The 27165-nt window shown below is 34.5% G+C and overlaps 1 protein-coding gene across 1 annotated transcript; it reads left to right on the forward strand.

The window, feature by feature from the left end:
- Positions 1-14851: 14851 nt before the first annotated feature.
- Positions 14852-26784, forward strand: LOC134260254 (atrial natriuretic peptide receptor 2-like; the record flags this gene model as incomplete). The annotated part of the gene is made up of 12 exons (XM_062742829.1): positions 14852-15019; positions 15124-15228; positions 15466-15537; positions 16303-16468; positions 17135-17287; positions 18615-18786; positions 22748-22888; positions 24612-24804; positions 25290-25479; positions 25674-25757; positions 25856-25947; positions 26648-26784. Coding segments are annotated over 12 exons (1620 nt in total), but the record flags the coding sequence as incomplete, so codon positions are not given.
- Positions 26785-27165: the final 381 nt, after the last annotated feature.

A 27165-nucleotide genomic window follows, 5' to 3' on the forward strand; every position in this document is an offset into this window, starting at 1 on the left:
TTAGTCAGATGTGTAGTTTACAAGATCACTCGTGGACAAAATTTTCCCAGGAAGAAGAAAAATAATAATAATAAGAAGAAACAGAGTAAAAACAATATGTTCCCCAACTTCGTTGGGGAACATAATAACTAGTGCTGGTGACGAATACGTGCCAGATGTACCCGAACGCTTCCATTTCCTTTTTGGTGCCATATTCCCTGTAAGTTTCATTAAATAGGACAAACTTTATGCATTTGAGACTTTAACAACGTTTACCTAGAAGTGTACCATGTTCATTCAAATTTTAACATTGCACACTTGCGCATGTGAATGCGTGTGCGTAATGACCATATCATCTTATCTTCACAATCTATATATTTTAATATACTAAATATTAAAATATTTAATCCAAAAGTATAAAAAAATACGCTCATTCAAGTGTATTTTTGATTTTATCCATTTCCACGTGCACGCACGGGCATACATGAACATGGTGACCATACCTTCTTGTAAAAGTCCATTACATCTATCTATGTTCTAAATCCCACCCCGTTTGGTTGAAAACCAAGGGAGTGATAGCTGTTTAAAGTTTCAGCCAATCAGATTGCAGTGCACGTACTTGCACGTGTATGCATGTGCATGGTGATCAAACCTTCTTGTAGAAGTCCATTATATATATCTATGTTCCAAATCTCATCCTGTTTGGTTGAAAAACAAGTGAGTTATAGCCATTTGTAGTTTCAGCCAATCAGATTGCAGCAGTCGTACACGCACGTGTATGCATGTGCATGGTGACCATACCTTCTTGTAGAAGTCCATTATATATATCTATGTTCCAAATCCCATCCTGTTTGGTTGAAAACCAAGGGAGTTATAGCTATTTAAAATTTTAGCCAATCAGATTGCAGCACACGTGCATGCACGTGTTATATCATGATAATTGCTATATATCATTTTGTAGAAAAGATATATCCTAATGCATGGCTATGTCACATTATCTCAAAATTTCAAAGGATTTCAAATCAAAAAAAAATGTAAAAAAGATATTGTATATCAGTCAAGATACTCTTGTTGCTACAGCAACAAATAAGGTCTTCCGTTCTTCAGACTTCTTTACTTATCTGTAAGAAGGATATTTTTCTATAAAAAAAAAATAAAGGACAAAATGCAAAAAAAAAAAAGAAGAATCCTCGATCTAGGCTCGATCCCAAAACCAGAATGAAAGTCTGACACGCTAACCACTGAGCCATCGAGTTCGACAACAAAAAAGATTTTTTGTAAACTTATCATTTTGAGGTTGAAGGAAGTAGTTTCGTAGTACTCATTCTATAAAATATATTTATGGGATAGTATGATATTCAATTAATAAAGTTTTTCTCTCATAACCGGAAGTTTCTGTTTTTGTTTCTTTTGGGACGGACATATATCGGAACAACAATTAAGATGCAATAGTGTGATGCCAAGAAGTATTCCTAAAAGAAAAGTTAAAATTCATGATTTCTTTGATCACTTCCTGTGACGACCGGAAGTGACGGCAGACAATCTAATCTTAATTATTTTTGCCAACTCATCAAGATTAACCACTTTATTAAGTTTGGTGTCTTAATCTCTCAACGTTTACGAGATCTAGCTATGATAACTTCTCATTTTGAGGACAGGAAATCACGCGACCGGAAGTGAGTTTTGCAAAAATTTCTTGACGTTAATGTAGACAGTTGCAGTCTGAATAGCATATCCAAAAATCATTACAAATACTTCATAAATAAATGATATTTATTGGAAAGAAAAACACTGAAATTATGTAGTTTCCCTCTTTTAACCGGAAGTTGTCTCTTTTTGTTTCCAGTGATACTGATAATTGAAAACAACAAATAAGATGCTCTAATGTGAGGCTAAAACAGTTTCATAAAAGAAAAGTTGAAAATTTCGATTTTTTGGATCACTTCCTGTGACGACCGGAAGTGACGGCAGACGATCTTATCACAACTAATTTTGCCTACTTATCAAGATCTATCACTCTAGATAGGTTTGGTGTCTTTATCTTTTACCGTTTACGAGATCTAGCTATGATAACTTCTCATTTTGAGGACCGGAAATCACGCGACCGGAAGTAAATTTTACAAAGATATTTGACGTTACTGTAGACATTTGCAGTCTGAATAACATATCCAAAAACCATTTCAAATACCTTACGCATAAAAAATATTTATGGGAGAGAAAAATACTGAAAATATGCAGTTTTTCTCTTATAACCGGAAGTTGTCGTTTTTGTTTCCGGTGAGACTGATATATTTCGAAACTACAAACAAGATTCTATAATGTGATGCAAAAAAGTTTCAAAAAATAAAAAGTTGAAATTTTCGATTTCTTTGATCACTTCCTGTAACGACCAGAAGTGACGGCGCACGATGTTAACCCAATTGGTTTTGCCTACTTATCAAGATCTATTACTCATATAAGTTTGGTGTCTTCATCTTTTACCGTTTCTGAGATATGACTCGGACAAAACTTTTTAAAAAAAAAGCGGAAATCGGACATAACTGACGACCGGAAGTGAATTTTGAAAAATTGAAAACTGCATTTGAAAGATATTTTGACACTCTATCATCTCTGAAAATTTCATTTGAATCTGTCCAGGCATCTCTGAGAAATCGGCAAAACAAAAAGGAAAAAATAATAATAATAATAAAAAGAAAAAACAGTAGAATCACTATAAGGTCTTCCGTCTGAAACGGAAGACCTTAATAACTAGTGCTAATTGTAACGGGAACCGTTACAGATGTTCCCCAAACGCTCCCCAACTCCCTTCTCGTGCCATATTCCCTGTAAGTTTCATTAAAGAAGGCAAAATCTATGCATTTAAGACGTAAACAACGTTTTCCCCAAAGTATACCAAGTATTTCAAATTTAAGCAATGCAGGCGTGCGCATGTGATTGCTTGAGCGTAATGACGATATTATCTTGTCTACACTATTTTACTCATATGCACGTGCACGCACGTGCATGATGACCATACCTTCTTGTAGGAGTCCACTATGTCTGTCTATGTTCTTAATCCCATCCTGTTTGGTTGAAAAACAAGGGAGTTATAGCCATTTAAAGTTTAAGCCAATCAGATTGCAGCGCACGTGCATGCGCATGTTTCCATGACAATTATTATATATCATATTGTAGGACATCTTAAAGTTTGCCTATGTTTTAAATTTCAAAGCATTCTGTAAAAAAACAGAAAAGATATTGAGATTTTTGTTTCAGCCAATCAGAGCAAAGCGCACGTGCACGCACATGCATGCATGTGAATGTTGACCATACCATCCTGTAGGAGTCCTTTATGTCTATCTATGTTGTAAATCCCATGCTGTTTGGTTGAAAACCAAGGGAGTTATAGTCATTTAAAGTTTCAACCAATCAGATTGCAGCGCACGTGCATGCGCGTAATTTCATGAAAAATTTTATATATCATATTGTAGTACATCCTAATGCATGTCTATGTTATAAATTTCAAAGCATTTCAATCATAAAACAAAAAAGATATTAAGATTTCTGTTTCAGCCAATCAGAGCAAAGCGCACGTGCATGCGCGTGAGTTCTTAAAAATTTGACCATGTCATCTTATGTACACAACTTATATATCTTTATATAATGAGTTTCAAAACATTTTATCAAAAAATATAAAAGTTACAACCATATTAAATATATCAGTCAGTTTACTCATTGCACGCGCCCGCACGTGCATGCGAATGCGCGCAAAATGACCTTCGTTCGGCACATCTACACAACATGCCTACTAACCCTAAAAAGGTTTTAACTTAGTTTGGTGAACAGTTTCTGAGAACACTTCCGGACAAAAAAGTACCGGAGAAGAAATAAGAAGAAAAAAGAATAATAATAATAACTAGAAACGAAACTCGTTGCGAGCAACGAGAGGTCTTCCGTCCGATTCAGAAAAAAATAACGTAAAATCAAACTGAAAAAGTGATTTTAAAAATCGGACACACAGGGGATCGAATCCGGGTCGCCAGCGTGAAAATCCTTTGCAGTACCCATTACACCTTTGGGAACCCGCTTCAAATTTAACATTCGAATATCGCGAGATTGCTTTTTTTTAATTCCAACATACATGACATTTTTTTAAAAATTCAGTTTGGAATTGTAAAATGACAGCCAGCTTGCCAAACTTTTGTCAAGATGATCACATCGGAATTTGTAACTTGAATTTTAACAGTAATTTTTAGGATAGATAATCTATTAATGATGAACAGATGATACAGTTTTCTTTCCTTTTTTCGATATGTATTCAACTTTTTATCCCATGCAACTCCATATACAGGCATGCCAATGTTATATATTTCTGCACTATTGTCGCCATTTATCTACTACTAAGTCGGCTCATGATGCATTATTTCGTGCCAAACGTCACAAGTAGTTCTTAACTCTATTCCTTTGAAATGTTTGATTTATTTGATGGATGTGATAGCTTCAATGAAAATTAAAAATGTATGTTCTTATAACCAGAATTTCGAGCGTTAGAAAGTACGAGAATATTTATCACATTATACAAAAATAATTTCGTATACGGCCAAGTAACAATAAAGCTGTGAATTCGGTAAGATTTTCCACGAATTTTGTATCCTGTTTACCCCCAAAGTGGAGATGAGTTACACGTTCATGAAAAGACTGGAATGAAAAAAAAAATCACTCGTCCTCCGACGGTCAAGGAATCTGATACTATTTATGTCAGTAACTTGCATTTATTACAAGAATATTTATAAAACCTTTAATAAATAATCTTTTAAAAATGTTTTTCTTATTTTTGTCTTTTCTATTCATTTAATATGTCACAAGCCTGCGTAAAGAAAAATAAACAGAAGTCAATTCGTACTTCAGAAACATAGTGAATATTAAGTCAGGCAAGTTTCTTGAAAAGTATTATAACCACGGTTTAGGATAAGTTTTCCCTGGTGCAAAATAAAAGATTGTTGTCATCGTATTTCCACTTGAAGTCATGTTGTATTCTACTTTGAGATGCAGGCAAAAGCAATTTCAATAGACGTTTGAGGAAAACTCTTATTAAAACAATACTCAATGCAACGTAATTGGGATGTAGCAATCTAAAGAATCCTTTACATTTCATAAATCTCTTTGGTAGAAGTTTCGTTCATCTAAACGCTCAGCTGACCCTCTAGAACCCGACTTGCTTAATGGCGGGGTTCACGGAGACGCCCCGCCATCTTGGACACGCTTCAGATTTTTAAATGTGAATATCTAGTGTGTGGATTGATCAATTCTAAAATAAATTATATATTAGGCCTTTCCAGTAGGGTCTCCATTAACATTGATTATATCAAAGAAAAATATTGAAAAACAAAAAAAGTTGAAAAAGTGCACATTTTGAATTCACTTCCTGTAGCAACCGGAAGTACTGACGACGCTAACGAAGTCAAAATTGCACATCTATAAGTCATGGTCTATCATCTCTAATAAGTCTCCAGTTAATATCTTTAGCCGTTTTCGAGAACACTCGAAGACAAAATTGCATTTTAAAATCAGGAAATTGCCTATAACTTGGCACTGGTACCGAATTTTCCAACAAACGGAATTTTATATAAAATTCATATAATGACCTATAATTCCTGAAATTTTTATTGAAATCCATCGAATAGTTGACGAGAAATCGCCTGCACAAAATTTTGTCTAAAAAAAAAAGAATAATAATAATAAGAAACAATAGAATCACTATAAGGTCTTCCGTGAAGACGGAAGACCTTAACTAGAGCAAAGCTCGTTGCAAAGCAACGAGTAGGTCTTCCGTCCTGTTTGACCGGAAGTAGTTTTCATTTTTAACGAATATGAGAAATAACGCCCAAAATTGGTTGAATCCTCAAAATCTATGTTAATTAATGCAAAAATAAGCCATTTTTTGCTACTTCCGGTTTGACCGGAAGTGACGTCGTCGGGCGTATTTTGACGACGCCCGTAGATTAAGCTTGAAATTTTGAACAACTTTGCTTCTTTGATGTATTAAAAATTCTCAATACTTTTTGAGATATAAAGGAAAAACTTATGGCCCCTCCAGTCCCTTAATTTTAGGGGCCAGCCCTTTTTTCGAGATATCATTTGAAAGATCTTGGAATTCTACATTTCTTTTGTTCTATATCTTATAACAAAATATTTCAAAGTAAAAAGATATCATAGAAAAGGTTGTAAAAAATTTGAAATTCGCGATAGGACAATTTTCGGGCCATAGCGAGCGCCGACGCGCGGCACTTCCGATAAAAATGAAATTCATTTTGCACATCTATAGACTTAGGACTATCATAGCTGAAATTATCACGCTTCTTTCTTAAGCCAGTTTTTAGAACGTTCGCGGACAACCTGACCCTTCAAAAATCATAAAATCGACAATATTTCCGGACCGGAAGTGACGTCATCAAAACGGAAAAAAATGAATCAAGTTCAAGTAATGTTACATGAGTCCTGAAAGTTTCATGGAAATCCATCGAGCCGTTTTCGAGAAATCGCGTGCACAAAATCGGTAAGAAAAAAAAGAATAATAATAGGTAAGAAAAAAAGTGAAAAAGAAACCGAAGAATAACAAGAAGGTCTTCCGCTGAAGACGGAAGACCTTAACTAGTGCTAATTGTAACGGGAACCGTTACAGATGTTCCCCAAACGCTCCCCAACTCCCTTTTGGTGCCATATTCCCTGTAAGCCTTACTAAATAAGACAACATCTGTGCATTTTTGACTTTAACAACGTTTTCCCAAAAGGATACTAATTATATTCAAATTTTAACATTGCACGCGTGCCTATGTGAATGCACGTGCATAATGATCATATAATCTTCTCTACACTTTCTATATATTAAGATATACTTTATATGAAAGCATTTACTTCAAAAGTATTAAAAATCACTCATTCAAGTGTATTTTTAATTTCACTCGTTCCAAACGCACGCACGTGCCTGCACGTGCATGATGACCATACCTTCTTGTAGGAGGCCCTTATATCTATTTATGTTCTAAATCCCATCCTGTTTGGTTGGAAAACAAGGGAATTATAGCCATTTCAAGTTTCAGCCAATCAGATTGCAGCACACGTGCATCCACGTGATTTCAAGAATTTTTTTCTAAATCATATTGTAGAATATCCTAATGCATAACTATATTTTAAATTTCAAAGCATTTCGTCAAAAATCAAAGGAGATATAGCCATTTCAAGTTTCAGCCAATCAGATTGCAGCACACGTGCATGCGCGTGATTTCTTGAAATTTTTTGTATATCATATTGCAGGATATCCTAATGCATGACTATGTTTTAAATTCCAAAGCATTTCATCAAAAAACAAAGGAGATATAACCATTTAAAGTTTCAGCCGATCAGATTGCAGCGCACGTGCATGCGCGTGATTTCATGAAATTTTTTCCATATTATATTGTAGGATATCCTAATTCATTACAATGTTAAAAAATTCAAAGCATTTCATCGGAAAACAAAAGAGATATTGAGATTTTTGTTTCAGCCAATCAGATTGCAGCGCACGTGCATGCGCGTGAGTTCATGCTAATTTGACAGTGTCATATTATTAACACTTTTAATATATCCTTATGTAATGAGTTTCAAAGCATTTCATCAAAAAATGTAAAAGTTAAAGCTATATTAAGTATATCAGTCAATTCACTCATTTCACGCGCACGCACGTGCAGGCGTATGCGCGCAAAATGACCTTCGTTCCGCACACCTACACTACACACCTATTAACCCTAAAAAGGTTTTAGGTCAGTTGGGTGAACAGTTTCTGAGAACACTCGCGGACAAAAAAGTACCGGAGAACAAATAAGAAAAAAAATAATAATAACTAGTGCTAATTGTAACGGGAACCGTTACAGATGTTCCCCAAACGCTCCCCAACTCCCTTCTCGTGCCATATTCCCTGTAAGTTTCATTAAAGAGTGCAAAATCTATGCATTTAAGACGTAAACAACGTTTTCCCAAAAGTATACCAAGTATTTCAAATTTAAGCAATGCAGGCGTGCACATGTGATTGCATGAGTGTAATGACGATATCATCTTGTCTACACTATTTTACTCATATGCACGTGCACGCACGTGCATGATGACCATACCTTCTTGTAGGAGTCCATTATGTCTGTCTATGTTCTTAATCCCATCCTGTTTGGTTGAAAAACAAGGGAGTTATAGCCATTTAAAGTTTAAGCCAATCAGATTGCAGCGCACGTGCATGCGCATGTTTTCATGACAATTATTATATATCATATTGTAGGACATCTTAAAGTATGCCTATGTTTTAAATTTCAAAGCATTTTGTAAAAAAACAGAAAAGATATTGAGATTTTTGTTTCAGCCAATCAGAGCAAAGCGCATGTGCACGCACGTTCATGCATGTGAATGGTGACCATACCATCTTGTAGGAGTCCTTTATGTCTATCTATGTTCTAATTCCCATGCTGTTTGGTTGAAAACCAAGGGAGTTATAGTCATTTAAAGTTTCAGCCAATCACATTGCAGCGCACGTGCATGCGCGTGATTTCATGAAATTTTTTAATAGCATATTGTAGTACATACTAATACATGTTTATGTTATAAATTTCAAAGCATTTCATCATAAAACAAAAAAGATATTAAGATTTCTGTTTCAGCCAATCAGAGCAAAGCGCACGTGCATGCGCGTGAGTTCATGCAAATTTGACCATGTCATCTTATCTACACAACTTATATATCTTTATATAATGAGTTTCAAAACATTTTATCCAAAAATATTAAAGTAACAACCATATTAAATATAACAGTCAGTTTACTCATTGCACGCGCCCGCACGTGCATGCGAATGCGCGCAAAATGACCTTCGTTCGGCACATCTACACAACATGCCTACTAATCCTAAAAAGGTTTTAACTTAGTTTGGTGAACAGTTTCTGAGAACACTTCCGGACAAAAAAGTACCGGAGAAGAAATAAGAAGAAAAAAGAATAATAATAATAATAATAATAATAATAAGAAACAGAGTAAAAACAATATGTTCCCCAACTTCGTTTGGGGAACATAATAATAAGAAACAGAGTAAAAACAATATGTTCCCAAACTCCGTTTGGGGAACATAATAATAAGAAACAGAGTAAAAACAATATGTTCCCCAACTTCGTTTGGGGAACATAATAATAAGAAACAGAGTAAAAACAATATGTTCCCAAACTCCGTTTGGGGAACATAATAAGAAACAGAGTAAAAACAATATGTTCCCCAACTTCGTTTGGGGAACATAATAAGGTGAAACGAATTCACATGAGTATTTCCAGTGTAGGATTATAATTACTGAAGTCCTTCCGTAGGACGTTATACTTTTTATTGCATTCTGTTGGATACAGATGGATTATAAATTGCTTTAACATATAACCCGTATCCTTTTTTGGGGAAATTCTCATATTTTGGTTTGATATATTTTATGAGAAATAATGCCCGTGCATTGGTTCACTTTCTAATGGACTCTGAACAATGACCGAAGCAGGTATAATTGAAAATGAAGATAGTGACCAGTGATTGATCTCATAAACAAAACAGAGAGGCGAAGACAACAGAGATCAGGACCCGGCTTATTTTCCCAATGAAAACAATAAAAATTACATAATTCAGGTCGTTTAATGAACATTTGGCAAAAATAGCAACTCTGAAGACTTGTCATGGTAATTGTCTGTAGACAACCAACTCTGGAGTAACACATATGGGTTCTAATTCTTCACTCTTATTTCCACAACAATGGTATATTTCATTGTGGAGACGATTTTGAAAATCACGTTCTTGTGAACAATGCACGCGCTGACTAGTAATTATTTCGTAAGCTGATTAATTAGGATTTTCCTATTGACGGGATTGATGATTTTACCCACATGTTTTGTCCGTCTCTGTGTTTTATATCTTCACATTTTTCATCAATATGAATCATATAAAAACTAGTGCTAATTGTAACGGGGACCGTTACAGATGTTCCCCAAACGCTCCCCAACTCCCTTTTGGTGCCATATTCCCTGTAAGATTCATTAAATGGGACAAAATCTATGCATTTGAGACTGTAACAAGTTCATTCAAATTCAAGCATTGCACGCGTGCGCATGTGAATGCATGTGTGTAATGACCATATCATCTTGTCTACACAATCTATATATTTTATATACTAAATATTAAAGTATTTAATCCAAAAGTATTAAAAAATACATTCATTCAAGTTTATTTTTGATTTAACTCATTTCACGTGCACGCAAGTGCATACATGAGCATGGTGACCATATCTTCTTGTAGAAGTCCATTACATCTATCTATGTTCTAAATCCCACCCCGTTTGGTTGAAAACCAAGGGAGTTATAGCTGTTTAAAGTTTCAGCCAATCAGATTGCAGCGCACGTACTTGCACGTGTATGCATGTGCAGGTTGACCAAACCTTCTTGTAGAAGTCCATTATATATATATCTATGTTCCAAATCCCAACATGTTTGGTTGAAAACCAAGGGAGTTATAGCTGTTTAAAGTTTCAGCCAATCAGATTGCAGCGCACGTACATGCATGTGCATGTTGACCATACCTTCTTGTAGAAGTCCATTATATATATATCTATGTTCCAAATCCCATCCTGTTTGGTTGAAAATCAAGGGAGTTACAGCTATTTAAAGTTTCAGCCAATCAGATTGCAGCACACGTGCATGCACGTGTTTTTATGATAATTGCTATACATCTTATTGTAGGATATCTTAATGCATGGCTATGTTCAAAATTTCAAAGGATTTCCTCAAAAAGCAAGAAAGATATTGAGATTTAAGTTTCAGCCAATCAGAGCAAAGCGCACGTGCATGCGCGTGAGATCTTGCTATTTTGACCATGTCATCCTGTCTATACTACTAATATATCCTTATATTATGAGTTTCAAAGCATTTCATCAAAAAATTGAAAAGTTAAGGCAATATAGATTATATTGGCCATTTAACGTGTTGCACGTGCACGCTCATGCAAGCACGTGCGCGCAAAATGACCTTTGTTTGGCAAATCTACATAACATGCCTACTGACCTTAAAAACATTTTACCTAAGTCAGATGTGTAGTTTAGAAGATCACTCGTGGACAAAATTTTCCCAGGAAGAAGAAAAAAAATAATAATAATAACTAGTGCTAATTGTAACGGGAACCGTTACAGATGTTCCCCAAACGCTCCCCAAATCCCTTTTCGTGCCATATTCCCTGTAAGCTTTATTAAAAAAGGCAAACTCTATGCATTTAAGACTTTATCAACGTTTTCCCAGAAGTATACCAAGTATATTCAAATTTTAGCATAGCACGCGTGCGCATGTGAATGCATATGCATAATGACGATAACATCTTGTCTCCACTATTTAGAAATCTTGATATACTAAATATTGAAGCGTTTAATCCCTTTAAATCCCATTAAAAATACGATCATTCAGGTGTATTCTTAATTTTACCAATTTCACGTGCACGCACGTGCATGCATGTGCATGATGACCATACCCTCTTGTAGGAGTCTATTATGTCTGTGTAAGGTCCAAATCCCATCCTGTTTGGTTGAAAAACAAGGGAGTTATAGCCATTTACAGTTTAAACCAATCAGATTGCAGCGCACGTGCATGTGCATGCATTTATGAAAATTGTTACATATCATATTGTAGGATATCTTAATGCATGCCTATGTCCAAGATTTCATAGCATTTCGTCAAAAAACGAAAAAGATTTTGATAATTTTGTTTCAGCCAATCAGATCAAAGCGAACGTGCACGCACGTGCATGCATGTGCATGACGACCATATCTTCTTGTAGCAGTCCATTATGTCTGTCTAAGTTCTAAACCTCATCTTGTTTGGTTGAAAAACAAGGGAGTTATAGCCATTTAAAGTTTCGGCAAATCAGATTGCACCGCACGCGCATGCGCATGTTTTCATGACAATTGTTATATATCATTTTGTAGGACATGCTAAAGTATGCCTATGTTTTAAATTTCATAGCATTTTGTCAAAAAACAGAAAAGATATTGAGGTTTTTGTTTCAGCCAATCAGAGCAAAGCGCACGTGCATGCGCGTGAGTTCGTGCTAATTTGACAGTGTCATATTATTAACACTATTAATATATCCTTATATGATGAGTTTCAAAGCATTTCATCAAAAAATGTAAAAGTTATGACTATATTAAATATATCAGTCATTTCACTCATTTCACGCGCCCGCACGTGCAGGCGTATGCGCGCAAAATGACCTTCGTTCCGCACACCTACACTACACACCCATTAACCCTAGAAAGGTTTTAACTTAGTTTGGTGAACAGTTTCTGAGAACACTCGCGGACAAAAAAGTACCGGAGAACAAATAAGAAAAAAAATAATAATAATAATAATAAGAAACCGAGTAAAAACAATATGTTCCCAAACTCCGTTTGGGGAACATAACTAGTGCTTATTGTAACGGGAACCGTTACAGATGTTCCCCAAACGCTCCCCAACTCCCTTTCGGTGCCATATTTCCTGTAAGCTTCATTAAATAAGACAAACTCTGTGCATTTTTGACTTTAACAACGTTTTCCCAGAAGGATACCAATTATATTCAATTTTTAGCATTGCACCCAAGCACATGTGAATGCATGTGCGTTATGACCATATCATCTTGTCTACACTATTTATATATTTTAATATACTATATATTAAAGCATTCAGTCCAAAAGTAATAAAAATCACTCACTCAAGAGTATTTTTAAATATACTCGTTTCAAATACACGCACGTGCGTGCACGTGCATGTTGACCATACCTTCTTGTAGGAGTCCCTTACATCTATCTATATTCTAAGTCCCATCCTGTTTGGTTGAAAAACAACGGAGTTATAGCCATTTAAAGTTTCAGCCAATCAGATTGCAGCACACGTGCATGCGCGTGATTTCATGATTTTTTTATATCATTTTGTAGGATATTCTTATGCATGACTATATTTTAAATTTCAAAGAATTTCGTCAAAAAACAAAGGAGATATTGCCATTTAAAGTTTCAGCCAATCAGCTTGCAGCACGTGCACATGCGCATGCTTTCATGATTTTTTTCTATATCATTTTGTAGGATATCCTAATGCATGACTATATTTTAAATTTCAAAGAATTTCGTCAAAAAAACAAAGGAGAAATAGCCATTTAAAGTTTCAGCCAATCAGATTGCAGCACACGCGCATGCGCGTGATTTCATGATTTTTTTCTATTTCATGTTGTAGGATATCCTAATGCATGAATATATTTTAAATTTCAAAGAATTTCGTCAAAAATCAAAGGAGATATTGCCATTTAAAGTTTCAGCCAATCAGCTTGCAGCACGCACACATGCGCATGCTTTCATGAAAATTTTTATTTATCGTGCGGTAGATCTTCATAATGTAGGACTATGTTCAAAATTTCAAAGGATTATGACAAGAAACAAGAAAGTTATTGAGACTTTAGTTTCAGCCAATCAGAGCGAAGCGCACGTGCATGCGCGTGAGATCTTGCTATTTTGACCATGCTATCTTGTCTATACTCCTAATGTATCCTTACATTATGAGTTTCAAAAAATTTCATCAAAAAATAGAAAAGTTACGGCAATATCCATTATATTGGTAATTTCACCTGTTGCACGTGCGCGCTCTTGCAAGCACGTGCGCGCAAAATGACCTTTGTTTGGCAACTCTACATAACATGCCTACTTACCCTAAAAAGGTTTCACCTAAGTCGGATGTGTAGTTTACAAGATCACTCGTGGACAAAATTTTCCCAGGAAGAAGAAAAATAATAAGAATAATAATAATAAGAAACAGAGTAAAAACAATATGTTCCCCAACTTCGTTTGGGGAACATAATAACGAATAGTATACAAGAAAAAGGTCCATGTACAATATGGAGATATCGAACAGTATTCAAACTTAAAACGTCCCTGAAACAATACGAAATAGGTGCAGAGGAAACAAAACATCAGAGGTGGGATCAGGTGCCGTGGAGGAGTGAGCATCCCCTGCCGACCGGTCACACCCGCCGTGTGCTCTTTGTCATGACCTGGAAATAACGGAAAAGTCCGTCGTCAATTCAGTGTATAAATAATTGACTAACTAAGTGTTCACTAATCATTATTTCTTACCTCTAACAATGATTTGAGCGATGTTGTTTAACTGAGAGGACTAGGCAAAGCAGGTGGATCATATTAAGTCTTTTGTCAAATTCAAATCATTAATAACAAAGGTTTTCACAGCAGGAAGAATACCAATAAATTCGGATATATTTTGTTTCCTCACTTCAAATATCCAATGTCTAAAATCATAATCACAATGCAACAAAATCGATTTCATTTAAAAGAAAATAAAACCAAATATCACCGAGATATATACCTTTTGAATCCCAGGGGAGAAATATGTTTATTGACTATTCAGGGGAAATTAAGTCGTTGAAAAATAGCAATAATAAATAATGTTTATTTATAAAAAAAAAAATGATGTATGAAGTAATACTTATTTTCATATTGAATTTTATTGTACGGTTGCCTCGTCATAATTATAAAAAATAAAATAAGCTTACATAAAACGAAGTATGGGTTTGATTGACATGGAAATGTATTTAACAAAAAAGAAAAGAGACTTTTACTATTTTTTCTAAATTGGGAGGGGATCCACCTTTCATGTGAAAGAGGTTACAGAAGGTGCTGACGCATGAAGATGATTCATTACCCAAAGTCCGTTCGCATCGAATGAATTTCGAATAAATTTGTAAAGTCTCTTTATGAGTAGGCAGTAAGCAATTCTCAAGTGGACGTTTAGCAGGCAAACTTAACTCCCTTTACCCCGATTTTTTCTAGCTCAGTAGAAGTACGTTTTCGTTGCGGGACCGGGACTGCAGTAGCGAGGGGACGGGCGTACTGAACTACACACAGACAGCGGAGTACAACGGTCAGACAGTGGCCCTCAAATCCAGTCAGCTGTCCGGTGTTCAGCTGAACATGACTGATCTCGTGGAACTTAAGGCTGTATGTCCTTGTTCTGAATGTGGAATTTCCTGAATTCAACTCCTCAAAAAAGCATGTATACAATTAAAACAAAATTATATGAAATAATTTTTATACGCCTTTAGATGCGGGAATTTTTACATGCCAACGTGAATCCCTTTATCGGAGCTTGCATCGATCCTCCAAATATTTGCTGTCTCTTTCAGTATGGTACCAAGGGAAGCCTTCAGGTATAACCAGAAAAAATCCTCAACAGCAGTTACATATCATCAAAGTCAGATCAATTTACCCATAAATTTTTAAAATGGATAAATTTATTTGTTTTTAAACCTTGACAAGTAAATTTGTTCTTTTTTGAATTCAGTATTTAAAAAAAAATCAGTAGGAAGCAAGAATGAGAAAGGTCTGGCAATACATGCATTTTTTGCAATTGATTTCAGTAAATATTTTTCTCTCTCTTTTATAAGGATGTTTTGGAAAATGATGATATCAAGTTGGAATGGACTTTCAAAGTGACAATTCTTAAAGACATAGCTTTGGTAAGTTTGAAATGTTTTCAGATAACATTTTTTTCTTAAAATCAATATAAACTCTCACAATCTTTTTTATTTCAGGAAACAGACTAGAAATATTTTTATATGAATTGATCTTTTCAAGTGATAGAAAATGAAAGAGATAAATATTATCAAAGTAATCTGCAAATGTTTGATTTTTTATATTATGATTTTCAAAAGCGAATAAAGTAAGGCTAAACTCACTTTTCAGAACATAGGAGATTTGATAAAAATGTTAAATGGTTATCTGTTCACTTTACTAAGTAAAATATGACTGTTAAAGCTTTCAAGTAAAACGTGCAAGACTTTAAACAACAATTGTTTCGATACAATAGGTTCATTAATAACGAAAGAATTTTTTGGCTTTTCAAATGCCCGTTTTTCAGATGATGAATTTTCTCTAACATTCTTTTTATTTAATGCATATAATACGAAACCCTTTTCAGGAAGCCTTAGCATCGTTACGGGAAACGGAAGGAGAATTTATTTTTTGAAATATTGCTGCATTACTTAAAATGAACAGTCATAAAATCTTTTCCAAATGTGTTAGCAATATTTGATTTTTTTACTGAAAGAGATTAATAAAATTAGATATTTACCAAATTGAAGATAGATTTTTTAAAAGATACAAAATTCTTTACTTTACATCTATTTTTAAAGCGTTTCTTTTGCAATTGAATAAAATTAGATTCGATTCGAAAGATTTATTGGTAATTGAATAAGTTGACATTTTTCTAAATTTGATTGCAGGGAATGAAGTACCTCCACTCATCGGTCCTGAAATCCCACGGTCGACTGAAAAGTTCTAACTGTATCATCGACAACAGATGGACCGTGAAGGTCACGGACTACGGGGTGTCTGCCTTCTTCAGGCAAGAGGGGGTCACAAACATCAAAACGATGGAAGATTTCAAAGGTATGTGAAGAACTCAAAATTATAATTAAGTTATTCCATCAGTAGAAAAGGGTATATTAAATTATGAACACACAGCCTTTTTGATTAGTGCAAGTGATTCAGTATTTACATAATTGTCATTTCAGTGCAATATTGCTTTCTGCAAATCTGCAATTCGACCCTTTGGTATTTACCTTACCTTTAATTACACTTTGTCTTGTGTAATTTGAATGGTCATTAAAGTCTTTTATGTCATTTCACGAAAATCAATATCTTCAGTATCGTGTTTTTAATTTATATCAGACGTCATATTTATACGATTTTACTTATTGATAGATTGAGGAAAGTAGAGTATAAAAACTTAATTATATAAACTTCGACATTTGATTGAAAAAAAAGAGAAAATTATATATGTACCTTAGGTTCCAGTAAATAATATCCAAATTCTAAATAAAAACAAGTGTCAAAATGAGAATCCCTGCATGAAAAAGCAAAGGTTTAATCGAAGGTCTTGCCTCAACATTTGAACCCATTGCTACAGGCCTATTGGTTGATATATCAGTGTCCTCTTTCTTATTTAAATGGAATATCATTTTTACATTCTCATTTTACTAACAAGATGTAATATTTTTTTAAATTATGTCTTATTTTTGGATTTCGTATATGATTATATTAATATTTATCCAGATTTGTTATGGACTTCTCCTGAAATATTGAGGTCTGATAACAATTTTCCCAGGAATGGAACAAGCGCCAGCGATGTATATAGCTATGGTATCATCATGCATGAAACTTTCTACCGAAACGGACCGTTTCCTGTAGCAGGAAAGACACCGAGGGGTACTGTGTTTGTTGTTGTTGTTGTTTTGTTTGTGTGTTTTGTTTTTTTAACTCTGAAAATCATAGCTTAAACAAAAATATAGCATTTTATCTCATACATGTTGGAGATACAGTCCGTTAGATAAACTTATGCTTTATTCACGGGTAGATGCTTTATCAATAGCACTTCCAGTTTTGACACCATCCCTCGCTTCAAGATTTTACTTTATTGAAACTTATTTATGAAAATTCTTGCCCGAATAAAATGAATGATAAAGAGCGATAATATCGTTAAAAGCAAGAAAAAGACTCGTATATGTCAAAGAAGTGTCTTATTTGATCAAGGAACCTATATTGGCTACTTGAAGATAGATGTTTACCCCCTTCTTTAAATCGTTTTCGGAGAAAGTAAAGCCTAGCAGTTAAGTTGTTGTTATAATATTCCTTTAAAATCTGAAATAATGCTTTCTTATATTAAACTACGCATGTCTATCTAGTAATGTAGGTGTAACTTACCATGGATCGATGAAACAATGCCTAAATATAACAGATAATTCTCACGATCCCATGCTCCTTACAACTTTCGGCCAGAAGCTCGTTGAAATGGTGCATATTCGCTCGGCAAGCCTCGCGAATATATACACCATTTCAAATTGTTGGATAAAGCCAATATCAAATGACATAATTATAGATGTTCTATTTATCTCATACGACTTTCGTTTTAACAAAACTTTGAGACTTCCCCTGCAAAACTACATAAATGATTGCTTATTCAAATTGATGACGTATAACTTGATTACGTAGCACCGTTGATGTTGACATGCCTCGAAAGAAAGTAGATCGTGTTCAAAATTTAGAATTTTTGCTATCTGCGTCTTTGAAAACATTATGTGACAATTGCTGGAGCTTTACATCAAACGAATTCTGACTGAAAGTTGTAAGGACAATGGGATAGTGAAAATGAACTCTTTGGACGATGGCAGTACAAGATGTGTTAGGCAAGGCTGGGGGCCTTCTTGTAGATTCATTGATGATCCATGGTAAATTATACCTACATTACTAGGTAGGCATACGTAGTATAATATGAAAGCCATTTTCAATTCAAAATAGTGTTTGCCAATACAGATAAGATGATTTATGTACATGATATACGAGTCTTTTTCTTGCTTTTAACGATATTAAATAGAGCCAAGAATCCACAAATAAAAGTTTCAATAAACAAAGCAAAAGGAGTGCTATTGACAAAAAATTCTGACCATTTTCAATTCAAAATTGTGTTTGAGTGATCAAACAGAGTCATAATAAATGAGAGCAAAGGGATTTGACAAAAAATTGTCTTTCGTAACAGATATAATAAAAGCAATACACGGTGGAAATTCGTGTAAACCAGAAACTTACCAATCAGAAGTCATCAAACCAGAAATGTTGGATTTAATGGAGCTATGCTGGGCCGATGATTGGCGAAAGAGACCAGACTTTGCTGGCATAATTAAACTCATCAAGGAAAATAACGCCGAGGCGTAAGTTATCTGCATAGAAAAATATACAGGTGATAATTAATCCTGTTATGTGCTTAATTAATCTGAAATATATAAACAAGAATATGATTACTAGTAATCTCGTTTAAAGTCATCATTTCGTAAGTTCTATGGCCGATAAAATGACCTTGTCATCTAAAATAATCAATCATTAAGTCAAATACTGACTGACGTTATTCAAACCACTTGTAAGGCAATATTTACACACTTAATTGGGCGTCCACGTGACACAGTGGTTTTAGCGTCTGCTCTAAAGTCGGAAGTAAAGAGTTGATCCTTCGGCGCGGATTCGAATCCCACTTTGGGATATAGAGACTGGTACTTCGGATGAGATCTGTATAAAGCTAGGTCCCGTGTTGCAGTAGGTACTGGCATAAAGAAGATCACTCACTGCTTAATGGCTGTAAATGTCGAGTACAAGACACAATTTACAGCTCTACACCGGCAATTGATGGCATCTCCATGTGAATGGAGGGATGTTAAACAACATACAAATTAACACACTGAATTGTCAACAATTTTTATTGTTATTTCACGCTCATTACAAGAAGCACATGGCGGATGTAACCGGTCGGCAGTATATGCCCCTTCCTTCATTGCACCTGATTCCACCTCTGATGTTTTGGAGGTCCATGTTTGCTTTGCTCCAATTTTATATTGTTTAATGGACTTCTGAGCTTGAAAAGGGTTCTGAATGTCCATATATTTTATATTAAACATTTACAACTTGAGATGTCTGTTGCAAGTTGAACTCTATTTAGAAAATACCTGAAATCATGTCATCACTGATGACATCATCAGTGACATCATGTGTATGATATTTTTTTTCAAATATTTACAATACCATAATTTCAGATTAATTTTCTTGTCTATGGTATCTCTGTAATTTTGTTCTGGTACCATGATTGATATTTAGATTATACCCATTAAGATGTGTGACAGAAATTATGAAATACTTGTACATGTTTCTGTTCGATATGAAATATAGAAGATTCTGTAATATCCATTGAATATAAATTCATGGCTCACGAAGTAACTATAAACTGCATGTTCTAGTTATATGTTTCTTTTTTTTATTCCAAAGGTGTCTGCTACATGTATTTTGAAATTGAAGACATATTTTTAAAAGTTCTGCTATAAATGTAAGCTAGATAGAAAAATCTCAGACAATACTTTCACGATTTTTTCGGTACATCTTGTGTGAAATGTATGTATAGTAGATGTTTGATACTGCAATGGGGGATAAACACCACTTATATCTCTGAACACCATGCTGTTTTTAACATGTAGAAGAAAGATCGGTTTAAGCTTTATTTGAAGTGCTTAGGTCATAAAGTCCGGTAATGAAATGCCTCTCATATTTCCGATTCCAATCAACATTGTTTATGTAAACTTCGATTGCCAGGTGGATCAAAGGACCAAACAGTTGTTATTAACTACATCTAATAGATAAACAACGGACTGCAAATTTAATTGTCATTATTCTTGGTATGGATAATAGCTTCATGTAGAGGAAATGGGCAAAGCTCAAATGTTTCCTGCTCCGTCAGAAGGTCTAGAAAATAAAATACGATTAATGAACTTAGGTCAAGATGGTTCCCATACCGCTAAGCTGTTGACTGTAGTGGGTATTTCAATTACAAGTAAATTATTAAAGTCCATGTAGCAATAGATTTCACACAAGATGTACTGACACAATCCTTAAAGTAATATGTGGGATTATTTTATTTATTCTTATTTCGGAAATTTTAAATTTACAATCACTTTTCCAGAAAATTGAATGGGTAACATAAAAAAGAAAGATAATGAACAGTGATCATTCTTAAAGTCAAAAATAATCATTAATATATGCGCAAAGCAAACATAGACCTCTGAAAATAAAATGAAAACTGCATACATGTAAAGCAAAGCACTATTGCTTTTAATTTCGACAATTGTATGGGTGGTAAGACATTATGAATAAATCTCTGAATGAGACTTCTAATTTCACTGCGTAATTGATTTTACAGTCTTCAGTTAAGCTTTATACAAACGAAAGTTTTGCTTTTCCTCGAACTCTGTGTCGTTGAATATGTCTAATCTGTTATAGCAATACAAAAAGAGGAGATAGCAAAGATTGGTCGATCTATAAAAATCTACAAACCATACAAATCTATGAACAGAGCAAAAACACGATCCCGCAGAAATTTCAAAGATTGGATCAGAAAGAGTAAGCATCCCTCTGTGCATGAACACCGCCCAGAGCCCTAAGTATTGAGTTGGTAAGCGAATTGAAACATATGGAGATAACGAACAGTATTCAAGATCAAAAGTCCACAAAACAATAAAAACATGAGGCAGAGCAAAAACAGACCTCCAAAACATCAAAGGTGGGATCAGGTGCCATGGAGAAGTGAGAATCCACTGCCGACCGGTCACACCCGCCGTGTGTTTCTTGTCATGATCGGGAAATAACGGAAAAATCAGTAGTCATTTCAGTGTATAAATAATGGATTAACAATTAGTATGAAAAACGTCAGTCAGCATTTGACTTAATGATAAATTGTATTTGTTTCATCAACCTGTTTGTCAATAGTTTACCTCGTTTAGAAATTGTTCATGCGTAGAGCATGTTCTTGCCTATCGAATCAACTCAGTTATATAAACTCCGTTTGCAGATGATAAAGATATAATGCTACATAAGTAAGGGAAGTTGACGATACAAAAGTTAAAGTCATCACGTTTATCATAGCGCTTAGTTGTTAAATTACCATTAACGTCTTTTTCAAGTAACTATAATATCCAAATATGAAACAGAAGTGTCAGACTCTGTAGTACCTTTTATCTCAAGCTCACCAGAACATATCGTATCGACATAAAAATGGAGATAACCATTGAAATATATCGCTGAAAAATTTAATACATGAAGAAAAAACTTACTATTGGTTAGAAAAACGTCAGGTAAATGCAGCATTTGGAGAAATTATATTTGATTTTATGCCTAACAATTTCACTATAACCACCGTAGACTTTACGTAATGCTGACTTTAAGCAAGGTTGTTAAAATCCCTGAAACATAAACTTATCTGTCAGTAGCCTTCCTTAAGTTAATTGCAGTAAGAGAAGATTCACGATAATCGAAAAAAATTGGAGACCTTATAAAACCATGCGCAGTTGAAAGCGAAACATTTCTACATTTAATATTATCTACTGAATATTTTTAAATTAGGTACACTACAAATTATAAAAAAAAAATGTAATTTTATTGCAAGGCCTTCTTTTGGAGAAGGGATGCTATTGTCAAAAGTGCCATTCGAGGCTTCAAAAAATCGCTGATTCTAACCTTTTCTTTATACATGCTAAATTAGGATTTTCAACTGCATTTATTAGACAGAGTATTAATAATATACAGCAACTGAGCATGAAATGAAAATAATGAAATTTATTTTGTAAAAAAGATAATAACCCAGACATGCAAGGTTTTTTGAGACAAAAAATTACTAGTATTAGTTTCAAAGACATTATTGCCTTTTTTGATGTTTAGCGTCCTTATACAGTGACAATATTCAGAAACGTTTCATGAAAAATCTTTACTTCGTTCTCAAATCTCTCATGATCAAAAACCGTGTTTATTGTTATAACAGAGGTATCTATTTTAGAGCGATCGTTCACAGGTTAGAGAAAAGTTTAATGTCGAGATTATAAGATTACAATTAGTAATACAATGGAACAAATTGGCGTTTTTGCAAGAAATGAGATTGTCGACTTTCTGTATAAGCCTTATTACAATAGTGACAACAACTTGGACGATTTCAAACATAGACAGATGAATGACCAGTAGTGATATCATTCGATGGTCTTTGATCTTTGTTCAGAGTGTTGCTTTAGGATTGATAATGATCTTGTAACTACTCAATTCCAAAGAAAAAGTCTTTGATTTGATTTGAATGACTCTGATTGCCAGGAGCGTTAGTATAATAGACTCCATGATAAACATGCTGGAGACCTATGCCAACAACCTAGAAGACTTAGTGGAAGAGAGGACAGTCTCACTGAACGAAGAGAAAGAGAAGACAGACCGCCTGCTGTACCGCATGTTACCGAAGTGAGTGTCGTTAGGGCAAATCAACAAAAGTAAAAAGGGAGGATATGGAGATAACAACAATATTCAATATCAAAATCCATAAAATATCACTGCTCTGGAGGTTTATAAGAGTTCATTTATATTACGTTTTGAAAAAAGAAATATAAAACCAAATAACATTTGTACTGTTATTTGAGATGAACATTATTTATAAAAGTTGGTAGAGGGAAGAAATGATTCTCAACTTTATTTTTACTGTTATCCTTTTCTTAAATGGTTCAGTCAAAAGGGAATTTCTGACAAATGTGGTTCTGCAGATAAGCAATTTTTTTTTCATTGCAAAATTTTTAGCTCACCTGAGCCGAAGGCTCAAGTGAGCTTTTCTGATCACATTTTGTCCGTTGTCCGTCTGTCTGTCTGTCTGTCCGTCTGTCCGTCTGTAAACTTTTCACATTTTCGACTTCTTCTCAAGAACCACTGGGCCAATTTTGACCAAACTTGGTACAAAGCATCCTTGGGTGAAGGGGAATTTAAATTGTCAAAATGAAGGGACATATCCCCTCGCAAGGGGAGATAATCAAGAAAAGACAAAAATAGGGTTGGGTCATTAAAAAATCTTCTTCTCAAGAACCACTGGGCCAGAAAAGCTGAAACTTATGTGGAAGCATCCTGGTATAATGTAGATTCTAAATTGTTCAAATAATGACCCCTGGGGGAAGGGCGGGGCCACAATGGGGAATCAAAGTTTTATATAGAAATATATAGGAAAAATCTTTGAAAATCTTCTTCTCAAGAACCACTGGGCCAGAAAAGCTGAAACTTATGTGGAAGCATCCTGGTATAGTGTAGATTCTAAATTGTTCAAATCATGACCCCCGGGGGAAGGGCGGGGCCACAATGGGGTATCAAAGTTTTACATAGAAATATATAGGAAAAATCTTTGAAAATCTTCTTCTCAAGAACCACTGGGCCAGAAAAGCTAAAACTTATGTGGAAGCATCCTGATATAATGTAGATTCTAAATTGTTCAAATAATGACCCCCGGGGGAAGGGCGGGGCCACAATGGGGAATCAAAGTTTTATATAGAAATATATAGGAAAAATCTTTGAAAATCTTCTTCTCAAGAACCACTGGGCCAGAAAATGTGAAGCTTATGTGGAAGCATTCTGGGGTAGTGTAAATTCTAAATTGTAGGAATCGTGACCCCAGGGGGAAGGGCGGGGCCATTATAAGGAATCAAAGTTTTACATAGAAATATATAGGAAAAATCTTTAAAAATCTTCTTCTCAGGAACCACTGGGCCAAAAAAGCTGAAACATATGTGCCCATGGAAGGATCATGGGGTAGTGTAGATTTCAAAATGTCTAAATTATGATCAGTGGGGTAGGGTGGGGATGCATTATGTATAACAAGGGGGAAATCTGGTAAAGAACAGAACGGTCAAAGCTTCTCAGGTGAGCGATGTGGCCCATGGGCCTCTTGTTATATTATTAACACCAAAAGTTCATATCAGATTAATATGTGGATATTTTTTCCAAACATTTACGACCATCAGCTATTTATGTAAAAAAAAGACAATATGTTGATGCTTCGTTGATAGGAATATTGTTTGTGAGCTTCTTTATAACTTAATTATTTTTCTCAATTTAATAATTAGAAAAATTAAGTATTTTTTAGGTAAGATAAAAAGTAGAAATTGTTATCATGATTATTTACTGTATCCATCAATGTTTTTCTGCATAGGTCTGTGGCAGATAGACTGAAAAGAGGAGAATTCGTTGTCCCTGAAGCCTACGAAGCAGTCACTGTTTTCTTTTCCGACATCGTAGGGTTTACCACCATTGCAGCTCAGATCACGCCGCTAGATGTTGTTGATTTCCTCAACGAGATCTATACGTTATTCGATGACATAATTTCAAAATATGATGTGTATAAGGTACAATTTATGTCATATCCCTGTAAAAATCGGTTATATTTATAGACCGTTCTACCATTGTCAATATAAGAATAATATAATAACTTTTTAAAAATCCAATCTTCATGCAATATATACTGTATGTTGATATATTAACTCCTGTCTCTAAACAAATCAGTAACAATACTGTTGCGCGATCAAGAAGCGAGTGACATTGGTCAACAGAGGATGCTTACTCCTTCGTGGCACCTGAGGCTTCTTTAATGTATTCGGAGGCTTTTGTTTGCTCTGCTGCCTTTTTGTTCTGCTTCAATGGACTTCTGTGCTTGATTTCTGTTTATAATTTCCATAATTCCTTTTAAACTATAGTACTAGTATGATCTTCCAGATGCTTTTCAATTTAGGTGAAATGAAAGATCAGAATGCGCAATAGTTTTACAAAAAGAGTTTTAAAGTTGTCTGTTTTATTTGTTTTAAAGGAAACTTCACATAATTTATTTGTTCAGGTTGAAACAATTGGTGATTCTTATATGGTGGTCAGTGGCCTACCGGAGCGGAATGGAAATGCTCATAGTGGCGAGATAGCTAACATGTCTTTAGCCATATTGGGACAACTCAAGCAGTTCAAGTTAAAGGCTATTCCAGAACAGAAAGTAATGGTTAGGATAGGTCTGCACACTGGACCGGTCTGCGCAGGTGGATTATATAATTATATCAATCTCCTAAGTAACTTGTATACGGAAAAATCAACATACCTGTTGTAATGAAACGCGTCTTGTAAAGTTAAACTTTCTGTTAAAGATGATTTTGTTTAACATATTTTTTACCGTTCGTTACTGTTAGAAGTGCTTGTGTTGTTATATGGTTTAACCTGTTTCACTCACTGCCAGGAGTGGTGGGGTTGATCATGCCGAGGTACTGTTTGTTTGGTGACACAGTGAACACGGCCTCCAGAATGGAATCTAATGGAGAAGGTCAGAAAAAATCCAAATTTTCTGTTTGGTTTTATTAAACGATATTCTTTTTATCATCCTACTTGCTTAATTTGTCATTGAATGCAATTACTTTATAGGTGGCAAAATTCACATCACAGCTATGACAAGAAATGCATTACTTAATCTGGGAGGACATGAGATCACAGATAGAGGGAATGTCTTTATAAAGGTAGACCAGAAAAAATATTTACACTTGGCTAAACGTAATTTTAATTTGACCATTTTTAATTGCTATTTGCTTTTCTGCTTGGTATCTTAGTTACAGGAGAAGCTTCTGCATACTACATGTAATACTTGAAGTTTGATAATTGATAGGCCAAAAACATCCATAAGGTTTTATCGTTTACTTGATCATGCCAATGTGCACATTACCGGTGTGACCGTCCAACAGGGGATGTTTAGTCCTCCACGACACCTGATCAAACCCTTTATGTTTTAGAGGTCCTTGTTTACCTTGCCCACGATCTGTATTTTGGCAATCGAGTTATGATTTTGATTTTTCTTCAAATTTCATTACATGTACAACAATACCAACAGTTTGAGATTCAGGAGTAAGGAATTTTAAGATGATTATAGTGGTTCTAGGAAGCAGAAATCATACAAAATGTTCCATATGATTTTCCCTCCTCCAATTCATGCAAAGTTCCAAGATTACTTAAAATTTGTCGAGCGGTTTCAGAAGAATCTGAATTTTTTTAAAAAGTATCGTATGACAATGACGATAAATGAAAACAGATGACAGTAGGTCTTTACTGTGACTTAAAGAACTTTGTACATGTAATGTATTAAAAATGAAATATTTAATTATTTATCTATTTAATTAAATATTTGATACATATGTAAATTTGATATATCACTTCCATTTCCAGGGTAAAGGACATATGGACACTTACTGGTTGGTTAACAAAACAGAAACTAGCTTACAGTCCTTACAATCGGAAACAAAAGTGTGACAATTGTTATTTTGTAGACTGGACACTATGGATTGGCTAGAGAATAAGTCTAAATACCGAGTAAAAAGATGTCTGTAAAACTGTTTCTTAAGCCTTACTAAGGAATAACGGCTGCAAAGTTTCTAAAAATGTTTGTTTGTAAAAGTTTTTTCTCTTGTGTCATAACTTTTTTACATAACGTCATTTCCTATCAAAACTAGTAGCAATATTTCAACAATAAATCCAAATAAAATGTATTTACAAATTTCAAATTTCATGATTTCTTACTTATTCAAAGTTTTAAATGACAACAATTGGATTGTGGAGCATGTAAGAATTTCTTTATCCAAAATTGATACACTGAATAATGTTTATAGCTATTTACTCTGTAAATTTGGGCAATTACCGAAAAAAATCTAGACATCCATATTTAGAATTTTTACAGTTTCATATTC

Source organism: Saccostrea cucullata, unplaced genomic scaffold, assembly GCF_032062105.1.
Source record: "Saccostrea cucullata isolate Sc308-1 unplaced genomic scaffold, CSIRO_AGI_Scuc_v1 ctg1185, whole genome shotgun sequence".
In the NCBI taxonomy this organism is placed as follows: domain Eukaryota; kingdom Metazoa; phylum Mollusca; class Bivalvia; order Ostreida; family Ostreidae; genus Saccostrea; species Saccostrea cuccullata.